This window comes from Dendropsophus ebraccatus, chromosome 3, assembly GCF_027789765.1.
Source record: "Dendropsophus ebraccatus isolate aDenEbr1 chromosome 3, aDenEbr1.pat, whole genome shotgun sequence".
Lineage (NCBI taxonomy): Eukaryota > Metazoa > Chordata > Amphibia > Anura > Hylidae > Dendropsophus > Dendropsophus ebraccatus.
The window spans coordinates 144,640,449-144,661,698 of NC_091456.1; the positions used below are offsets into that span (position 1 = coordinate 144,640,449).

General features: G+C 42.8%; 1 protein-coding gene across 1 annotated transcript in view; it reads left to right on the forward strand.

Moving 5' to 3' along the window:
* Positions 1-6,633: 6,633 nt before the first annotated feature.
* The window catches only part of XRCC4 (X-ray repair cross complementing 4), a 189,163-nt gene continuing 174,546 nt past the window's right edge, over positions 6,634-21,250 (forward strand). Inside the window, exons 1-2 of the mRNA XM_069964643.1 lie at positions 6,634-6,774; positions 7,523-7,713. Of these exons, the coding sequence (XP_069820744.1) occupies positions 6,636-6,774; positions 7,523-7,713 (330 nt within the window). The 5' untranslated portion in view covers positions 6,634-6,635. The remainder of the gene's footprint in view (positions 6,775-7,522; positions 7,714-21,250) is intronic.

A 21,250-nucleotide genomic window follows, 5' to 3' on the forward strand; every position in this document is an offset into this window, starting at 1 on the left:
CCGTTCCTGCTGGCCATTAAGGAAGCGGGGGCAACGTACCGATGGGGCCACCCGCTACAGGTCCTTGTCCGACGGGGTACGGATAACTTCTCCCTGCGTCGGCACGAAGATCTGCCACAGCTCTTCAGTTTTCTGGGGATCTCTCCGGTAGAGGTACCTGACTGGCTGACGGTGGATCTGCCGGATCCGGTTGCGCCACCTCGCCGACGCAGGTCGCGTGTACACTCCATCTCGGACAGACCCGCGCTCTCCCCCCGGCCTATAGGAGAGGATTTATCGGGGAGATTCCCGATGGAGGCCTGACCCGGAGTCTCTACTGTGAATGCTTACCCCAGCTCGTCGCAGGAGATTGTTTAGAGGCCCATCACCTCCTCGGGACAGTGCTTTCAAGTTGATTTACCTAGACTGCCTTATAATGTGGGGGGTTACCTGGACTGGGGAGGGATAGTTGAGACTCGCTTCTACTGCCATGCGGTGTCTGCCGCGAAGAAAGGGACACTCCTTGGCACTAGATGTGAGACCGTGTAACACATGAGTCCCTGTTTTAGTCCAGCTGCCCCCGTTTCTGCCCGGTCTTTGTGTTGCCCTAACAGTAACCTCGACTGGTGATGTTCCAGACCGCTTCCCCCCCTCCTCCCCTCCAGTTCCCCTCCCCCCCAACCCTCCTCCCTTCCCCCTCTCCCTCCCCCCTTCCCTCCTCCCCCCCCTTCCCCCCCCCCCTTTTTTCCTCCCCATTTCCCCATCCCTCTACCTATCCCTTCCCCTCCCCCCCCACTTCTCCGTACCACTCAGGTATTGCCCCCTCTGTGACGTACTTCTTTTGCTTGGTTTGAGGGGTCCCGTGACCCCCCCCCCCCTGTTCTGCAGTTTCCCTGTTAATTGTTTTGAAATGTTTGAAGCCTTTTTTGCCCTGGGACTCTCACTCGCGTTGCACCTTATTTTGAGGTGTGGGCGGTGAGTTCCCAGTGAAACCGTTAAACTGTGCTGCCGGCCTGGGGCCCCCCCGCCCCTGGTTTTCCACGTCTCCACCTTCCTTCGCCCCTCCTTTCGGAGTTGTGTGTCTATCTTAGCATTTGTGTGCTCCTTCTCTTACTCTCCTATTTGATCTTCCTCTCTAACCCCGTCTCTTCTACCGCCCTATATTTACTTTACCTACTAACCCCCCACTAACCCCCTTCTACCTGGCCCTCCCCCTCCCCCTACACTAGCCCCTCCCTACCCTTTCCACTGCCTTTCCCTTCCCTAGGTTCCCAGATGGCGGCCCATTCGCAAACGGCCCTGAGAGTGGGCTCACTGAATGTCAAAGGCCTACATGACTGGGGGAAACGTTCCATCATGTTAAACCTATTTAAGAAACAAAACTTACATGTTGCGTTTGTGCAGGAGACTCACATGCTATCCTCTCACAAATTCACACTGTCTATTTCTTGGTTTCCTCACGTTTACCACAGCTTCTCTCCAATTCCCAAGGCTAAAGGGACGAGCATCTTAATCTCCAGGTCGCTGCCGTGGGAGCATATTGAATCTCGCCGTGATGAGGAGGGGAGAATGATACTGGTAAAAGGTAGGATTGCCTCTCAGGTGTTCACCTTTGCCTCCCTCTACCTCCCTATTGCGGGTCAGGCTCGGGCCTTCGCTACCTACCTGGATAGCGTGGATGAGTTTGCGGAGGGGGTCCTGGTCTTAGGCGGAGACATCAACTTGGCCATTGATCCCTCGGTAGACACCTCCAGAGGCTCTTCCCATGTAAACCGCACTACGCTACGAAGGGTGGGCTCACTACTACACGACTAACAGCTCATTGACACGTGGAGGTTGACTCACCCGCGAGACAGAGACTACTCTTTCTATTCCCCAGCTCATGACATCATCTCCAGACTGGACTACCTGTTTCTCAAACACCGTGACGTGACCTTACTAACTGACGCGACGATCGACACTATAACGTTTTCCGATCACGCCTTGATCACCCTGTCTATCTCCCTCCCAGACCCACGCCCTACGCAGTGGCAATGGGTACTGAACTCCACCCTAATTCAAGACACGGCAGTTCTTGCGGACCTCAAACAATCCTTAGAGGATTATTTTAGTCTGAACCCCCCTGACGAGACCTCTCCCATGGTGGTGTGGGAGGCGCACAAATGCGTGGCCAGAGGTGTGCTGGTGAAACATGGAGCACGCCTAAAAAAGGACAAAGCAGCCAAAACCAAACGCCTCCTAGACCAACTCCGGGACATAGAACTCATCCACAAATCCTCCCCTACTGAAGACACCAAAACCCAATTACTCCAGACTAGGGATGCGTTACGTTCTCACCTTATAGACAAAGCTAAAGCGCAACTCACTAAGTGCCGTAGGCACTTTTATGAGTTCGGGAATAAATGTGGCAGGACCCTGGCAAGGGCACTACGCTCTCAACGTTCTAGGACATATGTCCCCCAAATCATGACACCCAATCAAGGGCGGGAACATCTCCCGGCGGGCATTGCGAGGACTTTCAGGGACTTTTATGCTGCCCTGTACACTGCGGACATCTCCAATCCCCTCACCCAATCCCCCACTTTCAGGACCCAGATCCGAGCCTACATTGTGAACTCGGGCTTCCCCAGTCTATCCGAGGAAACCATATCCTCACTAGAGGCCCCGATCTCTGAACAAGAACTCAAAACTGCCATCAAAGACTCCCAGACAGGCAAGGCACCAGGCCCTGATGGCCTCACCCTATTGTACTATAAACACTTAGGGCAGATCCTCACGCCTCATTTTCTCTCGGCCTACAACTCTCTGACACAGGGAACGGTCCCCCCCAGGGATAGTACACGAGCCACAATAGCAGTCATCCCCAAGGAGGGCAAAGATCATACACAATGCGCCAATTACCACCCGATCTCGCTCCTAAATGTGGATCTGAAGCTCTTTGCGAAGATTCTGGCGACGCGATTGGTGCCGCACCTAGACAGTATCATTCACCCGGACCAGTCAGGCTTTATGCCCGGCAGAGAGGCTCGGGATAACACCTTACGTACAGTTGACCTGGTCTATGGAGCTCTCACTTCCCGCACCCCGCTAATGCTGTTATCTACTGACGCGGAAAAGGCTTTCGACCGGGTCAACTGGACGTTTATGGAAGAAACGTTGAGAGCCCTTGGACTTGGGTCAAATTTTTTGGCCTGGGTTCTATCTCTGTACTCCAACCCATCAGCCACAGTCCGGGTGAATGGTATTCTCTCCGAGAGCTTCACGATCCACAATGGGACCAGACAGGGCTGTCCCCTGTCCCCCCTAATTTTCATACTCACTCTCGAGCCCCTCCTACGTACCATCCGTGCCAATGTAGATATTGGAGGAATCCGCGTTGGGGGCACAACCCATAAGGTGGCTGCCTACGCGGATGACCTACTTTTTTTCATTTCCTCCCCGAGAATCACACTACTGGTCTTGATGAGAGAATTGGAGGTCTTTTCCTCCTTATCCAACTTCAAGATTAACTTTTCCAAATCGGAGGCACTTAATGTCTCCCTCTCGGTAGACGTAGTGTCCTCCATTCGTCCTTCATTTGGCTTTCGCTGGGCCTCGAAATCCATCAAGTACCTGGGTATTATACTTTCCGCTTCACTCCAAGATTTATACACTCTCAACTACTCACCACTGTTAGCCCAGATCCAATCCTGCTGCTCCGAATGGAGCAAAGGGACATTCACGTGGTTTGGTAGATGCGCCATTTTTAAGATGACGCTGCTGCCGAAGTTGCTGTATGTCTTCCAATGCCTGCCGATCAGAGTCCCCAAATCCTTTTTCAGAGCCGTGACGTCCACCCAGTTGAAATTCATCTGGGGAGCAAAACCTGCCCGCCTAAAAAGGACAATCTTGTGCAGACGAAAGGAAAGTGGAGGAGTGTCCTTGCCAGACCTTTATACATACTACCAAGCCGCCCTACTGACCAGAGTGATTGACTGGACTAGACACACACGGACGAAGTCTTGGGTAGCCATAGAACAGGCTGTGACAGACATCCCCTTGTGTTGTGCTCCGTGGTTGCCTGGAGCGGCGTGTAGCGCCCTTCAGGCACACCCCATGATTGGTCCGACGCTTAAGGTGTGCGAAAATACTATTGTCCGTGACAGGCTCCTGCCACGGAGGTCCCTGATGATGCCGGTTCTCGGTAACCCGGATTTCGTGCCGAGCCTCTCAGACCCGGTCTTCATGAGGTGGATATCCCTAAGGGTCTTCAGGGCAAAACACTTCTCCTCTGGCGCCTCCTGGCTCCCTACGGAGGCATTGGGGTCCAATCGTGACCTCCCGCCCCTTGGGATGTGGAGGACTATGCAACTCACCCACTTTGTTAGATCCCTCCCTCCGCCATCCCAATTCTCCAGCACAATGACTTACTTTGAGACCCTCTGTGACGGTTCCGACACACTACGACATTCTGTGTCCCTGATCTACTCCGATTTGGTGTCCCCGACTGGCCAGGACCCCCCCCCATTCCTAGCGAAATGGGAAGAGGATCTGAACTTGGTCCTGACCCCGGCCCAAAGAACCAATATCCTGACGCTCGCACACAAGAGCTCCGTGAGCTCACGTCTCCAGGAGGCAGGGTACAAAATCCTAACACGCTGGTACCAGGTCCCGGTGAAATTGCATGCGATCTGGCCTGAGTCTGACCCGCTCTGTTGGAGGTGTCGGGACTCTCAGGGAACGTTCCTGCACATCTTTTGGTCCTGCCCCCTGCTCTCCGCTTTCTGGGACCGGGTGAAGGTCACGTCACAACTAGTGACGGGGGTCTCAATGGAACTCACCCCTGCTCTCTTTCTCCTGCATCACAGCGAGATGGCAATGCAAACTTACAGGCGATCTCTATTGCGCTTCCTGGTGATGGCCGCCAGGGCGTGCATACCTTTGTACTGGAAACGCTCGGTCCCTCCCCCCGTGTCGCTGTGGGTAAACAAAGTTAACGAGTTAATGAGGATGGAAGATTTGACATCCTCGCTGCAAAACTCCAACTCCCGTTTTACGCGGACTTGGTTCGCCTGGATGGAATTTCAGTCCACTCCTGAATATGCCATCCTCCTGGCTGGAGACGCTGCCTCCCCACCAGTGTAGGGGACAATGTAGGCCGCCTTGGGGGCTGCCATCTGGGCCCTGCTCCCCCCCTTCTGCTCCCTTCCCTATATCCCCCCTTTATACTTTCCTGCCCCCTCCCCCTCTATTCTGGCTCTCTTTCTCTGTCCTGTGGGCACTTCTTGGCCCCGGGAATCTATCCTTTGTATGTCGGAAAAGCAGCCGGCCCGGGTGTGGTTCCATCCTTGAAGTGGTTTGCCCATTATCCTTTTCATGAGTACTGTTGATAGTTATTACATATTTGCACAGCATCCTGATATCTACTCAGCCGCATCACGAGTATACGGTGTACTGTGCTTGCTCTGTCCAGTGGGTTCACATTATGATACTCACCTTATGTCATCCTTCCGGGGTGTGTCCGCACCTCCGGCTTCCGTCTGCAGAAAAGGTGTTGTGGTTGTTGTCATTGTACTTTATTGTACTTTATTGTATCCTTATTTTATTCACCTCTGTTTGTCTTTACTATGTGTCTCCTTTGTGTTACATAAATAAAGAATTTATAAAAAAAAAAAATTGGTTCAGGAAGGTAGTTTGAGAACCGAGCAGACTGAGAAAAGTATGGGAGATGGTGGTGGACTGACTGTACTACTACTGTACTGTATATGCACTCTAGCAGTCTTATACAGTACTGTACTATATGTGAAGTCTCTCCAGTGCTAAACTCACCAGGTATAACCCACCATTCACGCTCACAAAAACATTCAGATAGCAACCAAACTTTAAATTCTGAACGTTACTTCCAGGTAAATTTTTGTTCGAATACTGCGGTATTACTGTACTTCAAGACTGGGTGCCCAAAAAGGGTTTGGGAACCTAGCAAGAGTTTTAAACCAAAGCAAACTTTCCTTGAAAATACTGTTTGAGTTCCGAGCAGTTTGAGATCCAAGGTACCACTGTATGGTGTTTTACTTAAAAATACATTTAATGTTTTGAAAAGTTTTTTTGAAAGGTGTCCATAGCCTAAAAGGGGTAGTGCGGTGCTAAACAATTATTCACAAAATAACACACATTAAAAAAGTTATACAACTTTGTAATGTATGTTATGTATGTGAATGGCCCCCTTCCCCGTGTTTTCCCCCACCCACGCCAGACCCGGAAGTGTGATGCACTATACTCGCCTGATTCGTGTTGACCCCCGTCATCAGCTGCGCAGGCTGAGCTGCTGATGACGCTGCAGAGGGGGGCCGGCACGAGGGACGGATGGAGCGGTTCGGCCGGCTGCCCGAAGATGACATCATTGTCCCAAGATGGCGGATGGGGGTCGAAACGAATCGGGTGAGTATAGTGCATCACACTTCTGGGTTTGCCGTGGGTGGGGGGGAAACACGGGGAAGGGGGCCATTCACATACATAACATACATTACAAAGTTGTATAACTTTGTAATGTGTTTTTTGTGAATAATTGTTTAGCGCCGCACAACCCCTTTAAGGTCTAGATGTCATTGGCTATTTTTTTCTGAAAACCTTGTTAGATTATTATTTATACTGTAATTATTTTTTGTTCACAGCCCAACATGGAGAGAAAAGTTAGGAAAATCACTGTTGCATCTAAACCTGAATCTACATATTTTCTTCAAATTGGATGGAAACAAGAATTAGACAGTGGATTTAACGTAACACTTTGTGATGGGCACAATGCATGGATTGGTGAAGGCAAGTTCAGAAAACTGCTTTAATGTAAATGCTTTTATTTCCAGTTTATTCATTGTCATTTTTAAAGGGGAGCTAGGTTTTTTTTTTATTTTCAGGTCAGCTGGTGTCAGAAAATTATATAGATTTTTATTTGCTTCTATTTAAAAATCTCAAGCCTTCTAGTCCTTATCAGCTGCTGTATGTCCTTCAGGAAGTGGTGCAGATTCTTTCCAGTCTGACACAGTGCTCTCTGCTGCCACCTCTGTCTGTGAGAGGAGCTGTCCAATTGTACATTTATGTTTATGGGATAAATGTTCCTTTTTACATGGTGGTCCAGATAATGGAAGCCAACAAACATGCTTTGTTTTTCATTTAGTTTATGGCATTTAGTTTATTTCAAATACAAGCTGTGATTGTAGGATATAATAGCTATAGAAAAGTTGTGCTTCACAACAATGTAATAAAAAGATTCTCCCTGCCTCCTGCTGTAATTTGCCGTGTATTTATGTTAGGCTGATGCAATCCATCTTGGCAACAAAATCGTGACGCATGTTAATATACATTTCAATGCTTTTTCTTTTCTTCTCTGGTGACTTAGGATGTAATTGTTGTAATCAATGTGACATAATTTCAGGGCATCATCTAGTTAGAAAATTACATGGAAATGGGAAAACAAAATATTCGTATGTCCTATGACAAGGATCAAAGTTATCAAATACTGGTTTGCTTACATCTGGAATCCTTACCTAAATATTCTTGTCTCTAAAAGTGTCCAAAGAGGAGCTGTCCAAGGAAGCAGCAGATATGGAGATGGAACACTCAAAGTATATGGAAGAGTTAAAAAAAGCCTTTATTACTGTGCCGCAGACAGGAAGCAAGTATAGCTTTGACCTAGTGAAAGATGAAGAGAACCCTGAAATGTATTGTTTTGCATATGAGAAAACATTAAAAGATGTTTCGGTGAGTACAACATATGATAATTGACATGTATAGAACAGCATGGTCTGTATATATCTGTACAGAATCTTATATTTTATGTGTACAGAAACTGTCATCATTCACAATAGTTCCCGTCCCCATTAGGGATCTCAATCTAATTTTCACAGTAAGGCCTCATTCACACGTTTGCAAGTGCAGTCCGCAATTGCGGACCCACAATTGTGGACAGCACTTTGTGCCACTAGTGACTGATTCCAGACAGTGACCCATGCTGCAATTGCAGGTCTGTACTTTTTTTTTTTTTTTTTTGCGGAATGTTATCACTGCCTATTCACAGATGGTTGAATAGGCACTTTGAAATCAATACAGTATGGGGGACATTTACTAAGGAGTCTAATGTGTGCAACTATTCTAATGGGGATTGGTGTGTATTTTGTTCCAATATCTTGTGACTGATTTATTAACATGTAGCTCTGCCATAGTAAATGTAAAAAGTCGCACAAAAAGTTGCAAATATGAAAAAATTGCACAGTAATATTCACCTGGTACTGACCAGACGTAAGCCTGCGCCTGTTTGTGCGACTTTTTAAAAAGTCGCAAATGATAAATTGGGCGCTAATCCCGGATTATACAAACTTTTGGGTGAATACTCAAAACAGGCAGATTAAAAAAAAGTCGCATCTAAAAAATATTCGCCTGTAGAATACTGGTTCATAAATAGAAACTAGAACAGAAATGGGTGAAAAATCCAATTATACACCGAAAAATAGGCGCAAAACCCTTGATAAATTTCCCTCTATGTTTTAAATTTGTCCTTAATTTGGGATGCGTGTTTACGGACAAATTTAGTGGATGCATGAATGAGGCCTAACCTATTAGTATGTTTTTGGAGTGTGGGAGGAAAGTGAAGTACGATGAGGAAAGCTACACAACCACAGGGAGGACATACAAACTCCATGAAGATATTGTTCTAGCCAGATTTTATGCACGGACACCAATCATATAACAATGCTTACCACCACCGTTCTGCTTATCTAAGTTAATGTGTGTATCGGTAGAGATTGCAGTCATATTCCATCCCCAATATTCCTCTCTGGTACATAATGGAACAGTCTTTCTACAAGTGGCTGCTGCCAAAGTGTGATAAATTTCTTGCTAAATGTGATGCAATGCATTGACGGACATAATTGACCACGTAAAGATAGGAGATGCACATAGGAGAAGGTTTGGTAGGTAAGGTTTGTCTGTTTGCTAATGATACAGAAGTGTGCAATAGGGTTGGTATTCCTGGAGGTGTCAGTAATATAAAAAAGGATTTAGTTTGCTAGATAAGTGGTCAAAACAATAGAAACTGCAGTCCTGTGTTTTCAAATGTAAAATAATGTACTTAGATGAAAGGAATTCTCTATCGGAATATCCTATCTGCAGTTCTGTGTTAGTAAAGACTTCAGAAAAGAAGGATTTATAGGTAGAGATTTTTGCCTGCCAAAAACTTTTTCTTAATTTGTGGTGTATCTTAATAATTATTTTCATTTGACTTAATTAAAGAAAGCACAGCTGCACCAATAATACTCCTAATAAAAATGAATATATCATAAATATAGTGTATAACTATTATATGCAGTATCAAGTAGACATTTGAAGCAAATTTCCATTAAATTTAAAGGGGAACTCTGACTAAGCAAAATTATTTTCTACTAAAAAATACTTTGAATGTTATGTAGATGTCTCTATAGAATGTATTACTGTGTCTGCGCAGTTTCGCCACACTGGCAATTGATTGACATTCATAAAGTGAAGAAAACTGTCTTCTGTGCAATCCGCTCCCACTCCTCTCCCCCCACAGGAGACAAAGACCATGTGACCCGTGTCTTTCATTCAGTTTGCTTGCTGAGCACAGATTAAGGTTTCAGACGTCAAAGGGGGTGGAGCGGGGGCAGGGTGCTGGGCCTGGAGAGGTGTTGTGGCATATGCCAGAAGGGTGGGGTTATGGGGGTGGGAAAAAGAGGACATTGCAAAGACTTCTGGGGAATATAGTCTTATAGCAGTGCATAGGAAGTGGAAAAGCAAGAGAGACGGAGGAGGCAAAAAACTGCACCAGTGGAGCGGTGCAACTGTAAAACCGTGAAGAGTGTTAGGGGGAACATAGGTAAGGTCCTTGCACTGTTTTGAAACCTTTTTTTAACTTGCTTTTACAAGGGAGTTCCCCTTTAAGGGAGAAAATTATTAAAATGACAGCCATTGTGCACAAAATCAAAATTGCAACATTGAATACACTAGGTTATACCATCATTGGTATAACTACACTGGTTATACCATCATTGTTTCTTTCTTTCCTCTGATGACACATGAATGTTACAAATTTTGGCTTTTGCATCCTATGGTAAAGCGAATGTGTTGCTTTTCAGGGCAATTTTGGCATAGATTCTTTGTCTTATTGAATATATGGAAGCCTTCTTCTGCTTTAGTATTTGGATGGTACCTACCTCTGTCATGCGGTTTATGATACAGGGCTAGTATTGTATCAAAATACCACATCCCTCTACATGTGATGCCGTATTTTTACTCTAAACTTTAACTTCTATGCAGTCACAAGCTACCATGAAAAAAAACCTTATAGATTGTTTATTGGTTTTTCCACCATTGATCAACCTTACCTGACATAAAGGTGCATTGATGGCGAAGGTCCTATCTGCATTGATACCCTAAAGAAACTGCGTGTAGAACTTAAAGGGGTTGGCCACTTTATAGTAAAATAGGTCAGTACAAAGTATTAGTAAGTGTACTCACTGTATATACTGACAGTAGCTCCCTGTGTACCTCATAGAGCTAAATCAGACTCCCCTTCACCAGGCTGTGGTGCCCTGCTCTGTTTTGTTTCAGTCCACAAAATGGCTGACATGGAGGAGCATGTGACCAAGCCCCGTCCACTGTGTTCTCCATAGACACATACAGGCTCAGTGTGGACACTGGGGGGGGGGGGGGCTTGGTCACATGATCCTCCATGTCAGCAATCTTATGGACCAAAACACCACAGAGCAGGGCACAACAGCATGGAGGAGAGGAGTGTGATTTTAGCACTGTGAGGTACATAGGGAGCTGCTGTCAGTATATACAGTGAGTACACTTACTAATACTGTACACTGAGCAATTTTACTATAAAGTGGCCAACCCCTTTAAAGAGGATGTACCACCAAGTACGTCCTCTTTACCCTGACACAGGGATAGAACGGCGCTGTCACGGGGAAGCCGGTGCCACCCGGTTCCCCTGTACGGCACCGTTCTTTCCACGGTTACCGGCCGATGCTCAAGCACTGGAGGTAGGCCGTCCCCAGTGGGAGGGAATTCCCTCCCCTCTATGACGCGGCTCCGTTAGAATCAAAGGAGCCGCCTCATAGACCGGCGCCGGCCTACCTTCAGTGCTTGAACATCGGCCGTTATCCGTGGAAATAATGGCGTCGTACAGGGGAATCAGCCCGCGGTTCGAAAAACGGACCTCGACACCGGCTTCACCGTGATGGCGCCGTTATAGCCCTGTGTCAGGTTAAAGAGGACGTACCTGGTGGTACATCCTCTTTAAAATTGCACTATGGTATCATGTGGAGCTTTACTGATGCCGATTGCATATCCGTACAGGATACTGTATGGTATAGTATTTTTTGTAAGTGTACTATTGCTCTTACCAAGAACGTGCTATTGGGGGAACATTCCCAGGTTAGGTTAAGTAAGTTTCTAGGTAGAATTGACTTCCAATTGCATCTTCTAAGGATATTATTCAGTTACTAAGGCCTGACAGTATAATGGGATTGGTTTGAGAAAAGGATGTCCAAAATGGGGTAGACGTTATGCAATATATATTTTCTTCCACCAAGTAAACCTATCTACCGAGAGGTCATACAGGGAAAAGGAAGAAATGCCATTATTAAAATAACTTCTTTTAAAATTCTGAAATGGACTTTCTGTCGCACATCTTGCCTCATGTCACAAAAACAAATGTATTAAGATTGGACCTACTGCTAAAACGTTCCTGAAACGCATCCCGTTCTGGTTATTTTCGCTAGAACAGCTCTTTGTTCACATGAATTACAATATAAATAATCCACAGGAAATGGATGTACTGTATTTTCTTATTGTTTAGATTTGTTTATTTCCTGAATCAGAAAACAAAGAAATCCAGCAGGGGGTTCTGCTTACGGTTGAACATATGTTTTCCATGAAGATGTGCTTACTTAAGCGCTCACACTTCAGACGCATAGAAATCTTCTGTGATGGTTGGTAACATATATCATCTGTGATTTGCAAAGGAAAATCTGTGCCTGTATTATTCATTGTGACATTGCAGAGTTCTTAGGATGCACAACTGTCCGCTTTACCACCGCGGGAGCTGACTTCTAACACTGTAATTTCCTTGCTGACTTTATAGTTTTAACGCATTTGCTTTAACTATTTCACATTGTCCATGCTATGTACATGTCCCATATATACAGTGTCTCATTCATCACCACCCCCTTGGTATTTTTATTCTTTTGTAAAACTTTTATTCTAATGGACCTAAACATATATTCCTAGTTGTTAAAGTGACATGAGAATTTATTAAAATGTAAAAGCTGTGAGTGCCCATGTATATCTTCCGTCTAAATAATGTCTGCTCCATCCAGATTCCTTGAAAAGCCACAAAATAAGTTGAACGCTGTCCTCCTGTGTACAAGCAAAGTGTCACATGAGATCAGTATAAATACACCTATTCTGATGGGCCCCTGAGTCTGAAAGCTACAAACTACAACTAAATCCAAACATTCAAGATCCAATTGTAGCACAATATCACAAGTATGTTATAATTACCCTCTAATTTCTGGGGGATGTAATGGTCATAGGCGTATACTCACATGGAAAGACCTCATGGGTCAAATAAAATGGGTTTAATCTCTGGGCTTCCCCAAAATGCCACTACCAAAATATACTTTTGGACTTCTCAACTACCAATTCCTTAGTTGGTTGTATCTTTGGAATGTATAGCTGACGGGAACAGTCGTTGGTGTCACATAGAATAAAGGATCTGAACTTTAGAACGGATTTCCTCCACATGCATTTAATATATGAAAGTGAATCTGTCAACTGTAATTTACTTTCCAAACTGCTGACACTGTTAGATAGCTGAAGACACATGATACCTTTGAATGAAGAGTCCCAAGCTCCCATTCTACTGTAAAGGACATGTCAATTCGTTGGACAGATGGCATATTGCACTTGAGAAATAACATTGAGTCAATGGGACAAGACGGAACTTCAAGCGGAGTTCGCGTCGTGAATTCCTCTTGAAATTCCACATTTAATTCTGTAGTGTGAACGTACCCTAAGTTGGAATGCCTCCTCTCTGCCCCGTTCCTCTTGATTGACAACTGGAAGTCCCAAGCAGGGTCAGGTATGGGAGGAGGAGTAAGGAGGTGTTACAGATAGAGGCTTTCCGGGCTCCTGAAATGCAACATTGATTCTTCATTCTATAGAATAAAAGCATTTTTCTACGTTCTGAAAGCACAGATAGATACATGAAAGGTACCATCTGTCTCCTTGATCTAACATCTATCTAACGGTGTCAGCAGTTTGAAATGTGAATTGCAGCTAACAGATTCCCTTTAAAAAGTGGACTCTATTGACTTATATATCTATTGACTTATCTTTTCTATTATATGGACAAAAATGACCATTATCTGTTTAAAAGTGCATTGTATGATGATTTCTTTTTAAAATCAGTATTCATACAATAATCTCTGTCTCTATTGTAATGATCGGTGTGTATAACAAGAACATCTCCCATGAATAGGTTCAATTTAAGTGCTGAGTTAAATATACTTAACTTCTCGGCCTTCCTAAAACTATACAGGCCTTTTGAACGTGACTAACCTCTTAAGGACGGAGCCAATTTTCGTTTTTGCCTTTTCGTTTTTTCCTCCTTGTGTTTAAAAGGCCATAGCACTTGCATTTTTTCACCTAGAAACCCACATGAGCCCTTATTTTTTGTGTCACTAATTGTATTTTGGGATGGCAGACTTAACTTTTGCATAAAATATGCTGCGAAACCAGAAAAAAATTATATGTACAGCGAAATTGGAAAAAAAACACAATTCTTTTTCTTTTCTTTTCTTTTTTTTTTTATGCCATTTGTCCCATGGACAAACTGACATGTTATACATGTTTCTCAAGTCGGTACGATTAAACGATATGCAACTTGCATAACTTTTATATTATTTGATGGCTTTTAAAAAAAATTAAAACCTTCTACAGAAAAAAAAGTTCCTTAAAGTGCTCTATTCCCATGCTTTTACCCTTTGGTCTATGGGGCTCACATTTTTTGCGCCATGATGTGTTCTTTCTATCGGTACCTTGATTGGGTATACGCGACTTTTTAATCGCTTTTCATTACAATGTTTCTGGATTTGATGTGACCAAAAATGCACAATTTTTGCACTTTGGCGGGTCTTTGCGTTTACACCGTTTACCGTGTGAGAACAGGAATGTGATAAATTAATAGTTTGTGCGATTACCCACCCGGCAATACCAAACATGTTTGTTTATTTTTTAACTTTTACATTAATTAGAAGCCCCCCCCCTTGGGGACTTCTTATACAACTACACTGATCTCTCATAGAGATCAGTGTAGCTGTATAACACAGCACCGATCCATGAGATCGGTGCTTTATTGCTATGGTCTACTGCAGACCATTGCAATAGAATACCAAGCCGGGATCAGCGTCATTCCAACGCTGAGGCCTTGCTCGGTAAGACCAAGGGATCCCCCCTCCACGATCGCATCGTGCAAGGGGGGGGGGGGTCCCGCCACTAGACACCAGGGATGGGCTGCAAATAATACTGTTAGATGCCACTGTCATGTTTGACAGCTGCATCTAACGGTGTTAATAGCCACGGTCCCGTGCTGCAGATAGCAGTCGGGATTGCGGCAGTTCAGAGAAAGGGAGCAACGCGGACCTCCTCTGAACTCCTCTTGCGGCATATGTCCTTAAGAGGTTAAAGTTCCCAGATAAATCCTAACATTTAGGCTGCATTCACATACTCTGTGAAGTTGTGCTTGCACACGGATACGTGTGCACGAACAAATTTATAGCTCGTTGCTTTGTATTGGGCTATTTACATGTTCAGTGTTTTCATGGATCTCCAATCCGTTCCATTTAAAAATAGGACATGTTGTAACTCTGAACAGAAGCACAGATTGGATTCACCATAAAAATCAATGAGATCCCTGTTTTTCACGGATGTACACGGATGTGACATCTGCGTTCATCGTGAAAAACATGGATGTGATGTAATCAATGTAATTTAAAATGCTTTAAACAGATCCATGAAAAACACAGACACGGATGCAAAATGGATGTAAATACGGACGGTTTTGCACGGATCACGAAGGTAGCTAGCGGACTACATTCACTAACCAGGAAAAACACTGAACGTGTGAATGCAGCCTTACAGGGGAAATGTATTGGAACCCAGTGGACTTACCTTATGTACTATTTAAAGGAAATCTGTCAGCTGCTATTCATGTTCCAAACTGCTGACAATGCTAGATAGCTGCTACATAAGGAAAACACATGGTACCTTTCATATATCTGTGATTTTAGAACGTAAAAAAATGCCTTTGTTATATAATAATTGCTTGGGTCGAATGTCTCTTTGGTCCCGGTAGTTAGTGCAGGAGCACTGCTCTCATAATATTTTGCATGGGAGACCAGTGGCAAACCTTTTTGACCTGCCAACAAAACAACATATCATGGTCATCAAGGAGGTAAGTGAAAAGCAAAGTAAGCAGTGTCTCTCATAGAGGCATACAAATGGAATGTCTAATGCTGCGTTTACACGGAGCGATTATCATTCGAATTTTCGCATAAACGATCGCATTTGAGCGATAATCGTACCGTGTAAACACAGAAAATGATCAAACGATGAGCGAGAAATCGTTCATTTTTCAACATGTTCTTAAATCGTCGTTTGCTGAAAATTTGCAGATCTCTTCGTGTAAACAGTCTTTAACTAATTTAGAAAGAAGAAATGGATTCCTCCAGCTCATATAAAATTCCACTTTATTGCATCCAACGTCTAAAAATAGTAGCCGACGCGTTTCGAGCCTATTTGGCTCTTAGTCATGGCATCTATACAATTAGACAAACAGACTTAGTGTTAATATATAAAGTTACAAACATAGTTAAAAAACATATATACATATATCTAAGTGCCCATACATAGATATCGCATACACAGGAACAAAAAAGTGTACATCAAGGACAAAAACACTGACTCTTCACCCTCATAATGAAAAATATTAGTCTGATATTATTTATAGTAGCTCATATTTCATGATAAAAGAATCATCTCTATGGCATAAATATCCCAAGTTCTTGTTAAACTATATATAAATCATACTGGATATTATGAGTGAGCTTAGGATATAATACAACAGTATAAATGAGGGGGAGAAGTAAGGAGGAAAAACACAATACCTGCATCTGCACAAATCTAGGGGAAATTACTCATAATTCATCCCAAAAAGAGAGAGGTCACCAGGAGACATCTGGACTCTGAAAAGATGAAAGTGCAATCACCTGAGCAGGCTATACTAAACCCCAAATGCAGGAGAAAGTAGTGAGGAGAACAACCAAAAATCACATGTATATATATAAAGAGGGCAAAACTGCCCTTGTATTTACTGACCTCCAGGACCATATCTTGCAGGAGAGATTCAATTTAACTAATTTACCCTATGTAAAAGATGGGCTTAAGCGATCTTAAAAACGATCGCAATAACGATTTTTCAAACTATTTTTCGAACGATTTATTCATCTAAACGCTGATCTTTATAAAAACCAAATAGTTGCTTCAAAACCGTTAAACGATTGATTGGGCGAATTATCGCTCCGTGTAAATGTAGCATAAGTGTCCCTGGTAAAATCTTCAGCTTTATTGGACTGACTGATAGAGACCAGAAGTATAGAAACAGACATGAAGGCATCGATGGACATGGCAGGTGTTCCTGATGCCTTTCTGTCTGTCGTGTAGCTCTTACGTATAGGGGATGGGGACAGGTTCACTCTCCTATTAGCCAAAAATACCCAGAAAGTCTCGTGCAGTTTGTCTAACAGGAGAAGTGAATAAAAATAAATAAATATATATATATATATTAGGGATGGTCGAACCCGAACCCTCCGCAATGATTACCGCTGTCTGCCCGCTCCGTGCAGCGGGCAGATCCAGCGGGAGGAACGCCTGGGAAACTGGGATATAGCCATAGGCTGTATCCCAGTTTTCCAGGCAATCCTCCCGGCGGGTTCGGACCATCCCTAATAAATATATATATATATATATATATATATATATATATATATAAGAATATACATTTATTACGTAGTAGATTCTGGTATATTCATCTATCTCTTCCTCTCCACAGTCCCCTCACCCTTGGCAATGGTGACTGATGGCTTGCTTCTTTGTATCTGCATTCATGGCAGCCTATCAATCAATGTAAGGCTATGTTCACACAACGTCAAAAATATTGAAAAGTCGGACGATTTTGCTATTTAAAATAACGTCCATTTTTGCAGCGCATTAACTGACTGCAATGACAATGCATTGAAGTCAATGGAAAGACTGACGTCCAATGCACACAATGTATTGAATAAAGGACGTTTTTACCGCGGACATCAAAATAATGAACATGACGTTTTTTATTAGTTCACACACAGTTTCTTTTTCTTACCGTTCTTTCTCTGTTTTTACTATTAAATTCAATTAACTTTTCAATCAAGCTACACCCAAAGGCCAATTAGTAACCCAACCTAGAATAATGTACAAACACCAGTTATTGCACTGAAGGGAAGCCAGGCTGCTAAATAACGTCCGTTATTTTAGACTTAAAATGACAGACGTCATTTTATTTTAAACGGAGCTGAAAAAACATTGTGTGAACATAGCCTAAGAAGGGCAGAGAGAGGCAGGATAATGTGCTCCCCTCTTGAGAATACACAACTCATGACTGTATTCTTTGATCAGTACTGTTGGCAATTTTTGTGCTGTTTTGGCTAAAAGGAGAGTGGGCATATCACATATTTGATAACAGATCTGCTTTAACCGCTTAACAATGCGTGGACCCTCTCTGCAGCCGGGTACCTTGGGTATTAACCTGTGCGACCGCTTGCTGCACCCAACTAATTAGCCATTTAGATGCAGCTGTCAAAGCTGACAGCTGCATTTAAATGGACTCCTAACATATTTAATCCCTTCACATCATCAGTTTATATATATATACGTTCCTACTGCTAATTAGAGAGGAGCGAACCAGCCGGATTTCTGGTTCTTATGAACCAGAAATCCAGCTGGTTCGCTCATCTCTACTGCTAATGCCCTGTGCATGTATATAAATGTTTCTGTTGGGAAGGGGTCTGATGTATGCATGGCTGTTTCAATGAGAGCAGGAGTGGGGCATAATAACAGGCAGTGGTGATGACGCAGCGGTCTGTCATTAACCCCTTAAACGCTGCAATCTATACTATACTATACTATATAGCAGTGCTTCTCAATTCCAGTCCTCAGACCTCACCAACAGGTCATGTTTTGAGGATTTCTTTAGTATTTCACAGGTGATATAATTATACTCAGTGCATCAGGTGTTAGCACAGGTGTTCTTTGTATGGGAAATCCTCAAAACATGACCTGTTGGTGAGCCTTGAGCACTGTAATTGAGAAGCACTGCTATATAGTATCACTGATTGGGACCCCCACAGCGTGACTGCAGGGGTCCCTATTACCTTTCCTGACAGGTGGAGGAAATATACTTACCTCCATCCTGTCAGATCTGCAATCTTCTCATAGAGCAGGCGGTGCACCGAGAATACTGATCAATGCTTTGTAGGGGGACTTTGTAATGTGCAAAATTGTCCAATCTACTAGATTGTAACAACATTGATCCTGCACTGTCAACAGCATAAATGAAAAGAGAAAAAAAACACACCAGGATTACTAATATTTTTATTATATATAAAACATTTTTTTTATAAAAAGCAAAAAAAATTTAGACCCATTTGATACCAATAAAAAATTATAGGTAATAGCGCAAAAAAATGACACCCCAACCAGCTCTGTAGGAAAAATAAGTGTTATGGCTTTTAGAAGATGAGGAGAACATTGCTTCAATGTGACATGGACATTCGTGCATGACTGACCTTTGGTCATGAAGGGGTTAGAGGCAGTGTCTTTTTCGCAAAAATAATTTCCTTTGTGACCAAAAGACTGCCAAAAATACTATGTGTGAACATAGCCTTAGACTAAGAAATTTAATACTGGTATTCACTTTTTACTTATATTGATTTAAAAAAAAAGTGTAAGGTTTATTAGTCTTCAGTTTGGAAGTTTGTCAGTACAGATCAAAGTTTAAATGGTGTTTCATCTATATGACAGTATCAATAATAATGTTTTCCACAGGAATCTTTTATGTTATTCTGTTTTGATCGTCTTTCCATTTTCTCAAACCTGCGTGAGAGTTCAGTTTTAGAAGAACAGCAGCTGCCTTGGTGCTACCTGTTATTTACTAAGCCCATATGTTGTATTTCCTTTCTATTGTTGTTATTGCTTCTTTTATTTTAATTTATATTAGTTTGTCTGTATTAGTAATGTACTGCTAATATCTGTTGAATATAAAGTAAAAAAAAAGTCATTATTTAGTTTACTTGCATTACCTAATGAGTATCTGGGACTAAAAGTATATTTTAACATGTCATCAGACATAAAAAGCTAAAAATGGGCAGCACTGCAAAACCACAGTTCACACTGTGCAGGTTGCATGCTGCTGTGGTTCAAGAACAGAGAGATGCAACAGCAACTTGCAAGTGCTAGGACTTACCATATACCCCCTGTCGATATATAGATATTAGAAATTGAAAACTGCCAAAAATAGTTTTGGAAAAAATTTGGGTTTTAGCAAACCATTTGATCAAATAGAGTGTGCCATCTCATAATGTTAAGTTGAAGCACACAGTGGCCTGTCTTGGGCTATTACAAAGCCTAAAAAACTTGGCATGCATGGCATGCTTGCCATTTTTTTTTTTTGCTTTTTGTGTTAAATATGGGGTGTGTGGCTACCTTCCTTTTGCTTGCACTCCACTCATCTCCTGTGGGTGTTTTAAATAAAGATAAGTTGGGTCTTGCATGCCCCATGTTTCTGAGGTTTACAATAATGTAGTGAGCTAGTACACTCTATTTGATCAAATGGTTTACTAAGAACCTGAATAAAAAAAAGAAAATTTGAGCAGTTTTTCCATAAAAAAAAAATAAAAAAATATATATATATAGTTATAAATTATTTTAAATCACATTGACACATTGGCAGGGTGGACACATGCAGAGCCTTCTTTGCATGTGTGTATTGTGCACTATCTTGCCTTATCCAGGCATTGGTCACTAAACATGTCTACTACAGGTATATGATTTCGAGCTGATTGCTCTATCCCTCTCAGTCACTACAGCAAGGCTACATAAATGTAGGAACCATAAGTCTATTGTGAATGCTGTAAAGACCAGTGAGGAAACCAGATAATTATTTTTTTTGCACTGTAGACATTCACATACAAAATTAACTCCACAGCTAAGGGCCCTATTGCACCAAGCGTTTATTGGGCATATTTTGCCGAATACTGGCCATTCCAACCGATAATCATTTGGTGTAAGGCTGGATTCACACTGCATTTTTACAGTATGTTTAACAAATACGTTTTATGAATGGTATATTATGGTATGCAAAAACAGATGCAATTGTGTGCAGATCCATTTGGATCTGTTTTTCCATTTACTTCCATTATTAAAAAAAAAAAAAGATCCAAATGGATACTTTCTTTTTAGCCTGCCCAAAAACGTAGTTGACCATGTTTTTGTGTACGTTAAAAGTAATAATTTGAAAACGGATACGTTATACTTCAAAAACGCAGTGTGAACCCTGCCTCATAGGTCATGTTAAAAGCTAACGATCAGCCGACATGCACATTGTTGAATTGAAACAATCATGACAGTGACGATTTGCGGCTTGCTGTATTGGGCCGCATACAGAGGGCAGGAGAAGATCGGAAGTGTGGACAAGTATCAACTGTCTGGGCAATTACCAGCCATCAACTGCACATCGCTATTACACGTAGCAATGCGTGATCAGTGGCCGATGATTTTAGGCCTGGGCCTAAAGAAACACTTGTTACTGGTGTTCATTTTCTGGTGGAGAGAGAGGAGTAAGTTATGTTCTCCACATTCCCAGTAGAATCTTTAGTTTTCAGTAAGGACTAGATAACCATTTTAATACTAACCATCACAGAGGCAGATTACAAGGTCCTGATTAAGTTAAATATGGTCCTTTCCAAAATTTCTCAATAGGACGGTTTTCTCTACTTCTCTTATGTAATCTTTTCCCTACCATGGTTTTGAAAAATGCTGTAGACAACTCAGTTGGCCAATTAAAGTGCTATCAAGCTTTGTTGATGATGGCCAAATCAGTATGGTAAACAAGTGCTTGTTTACT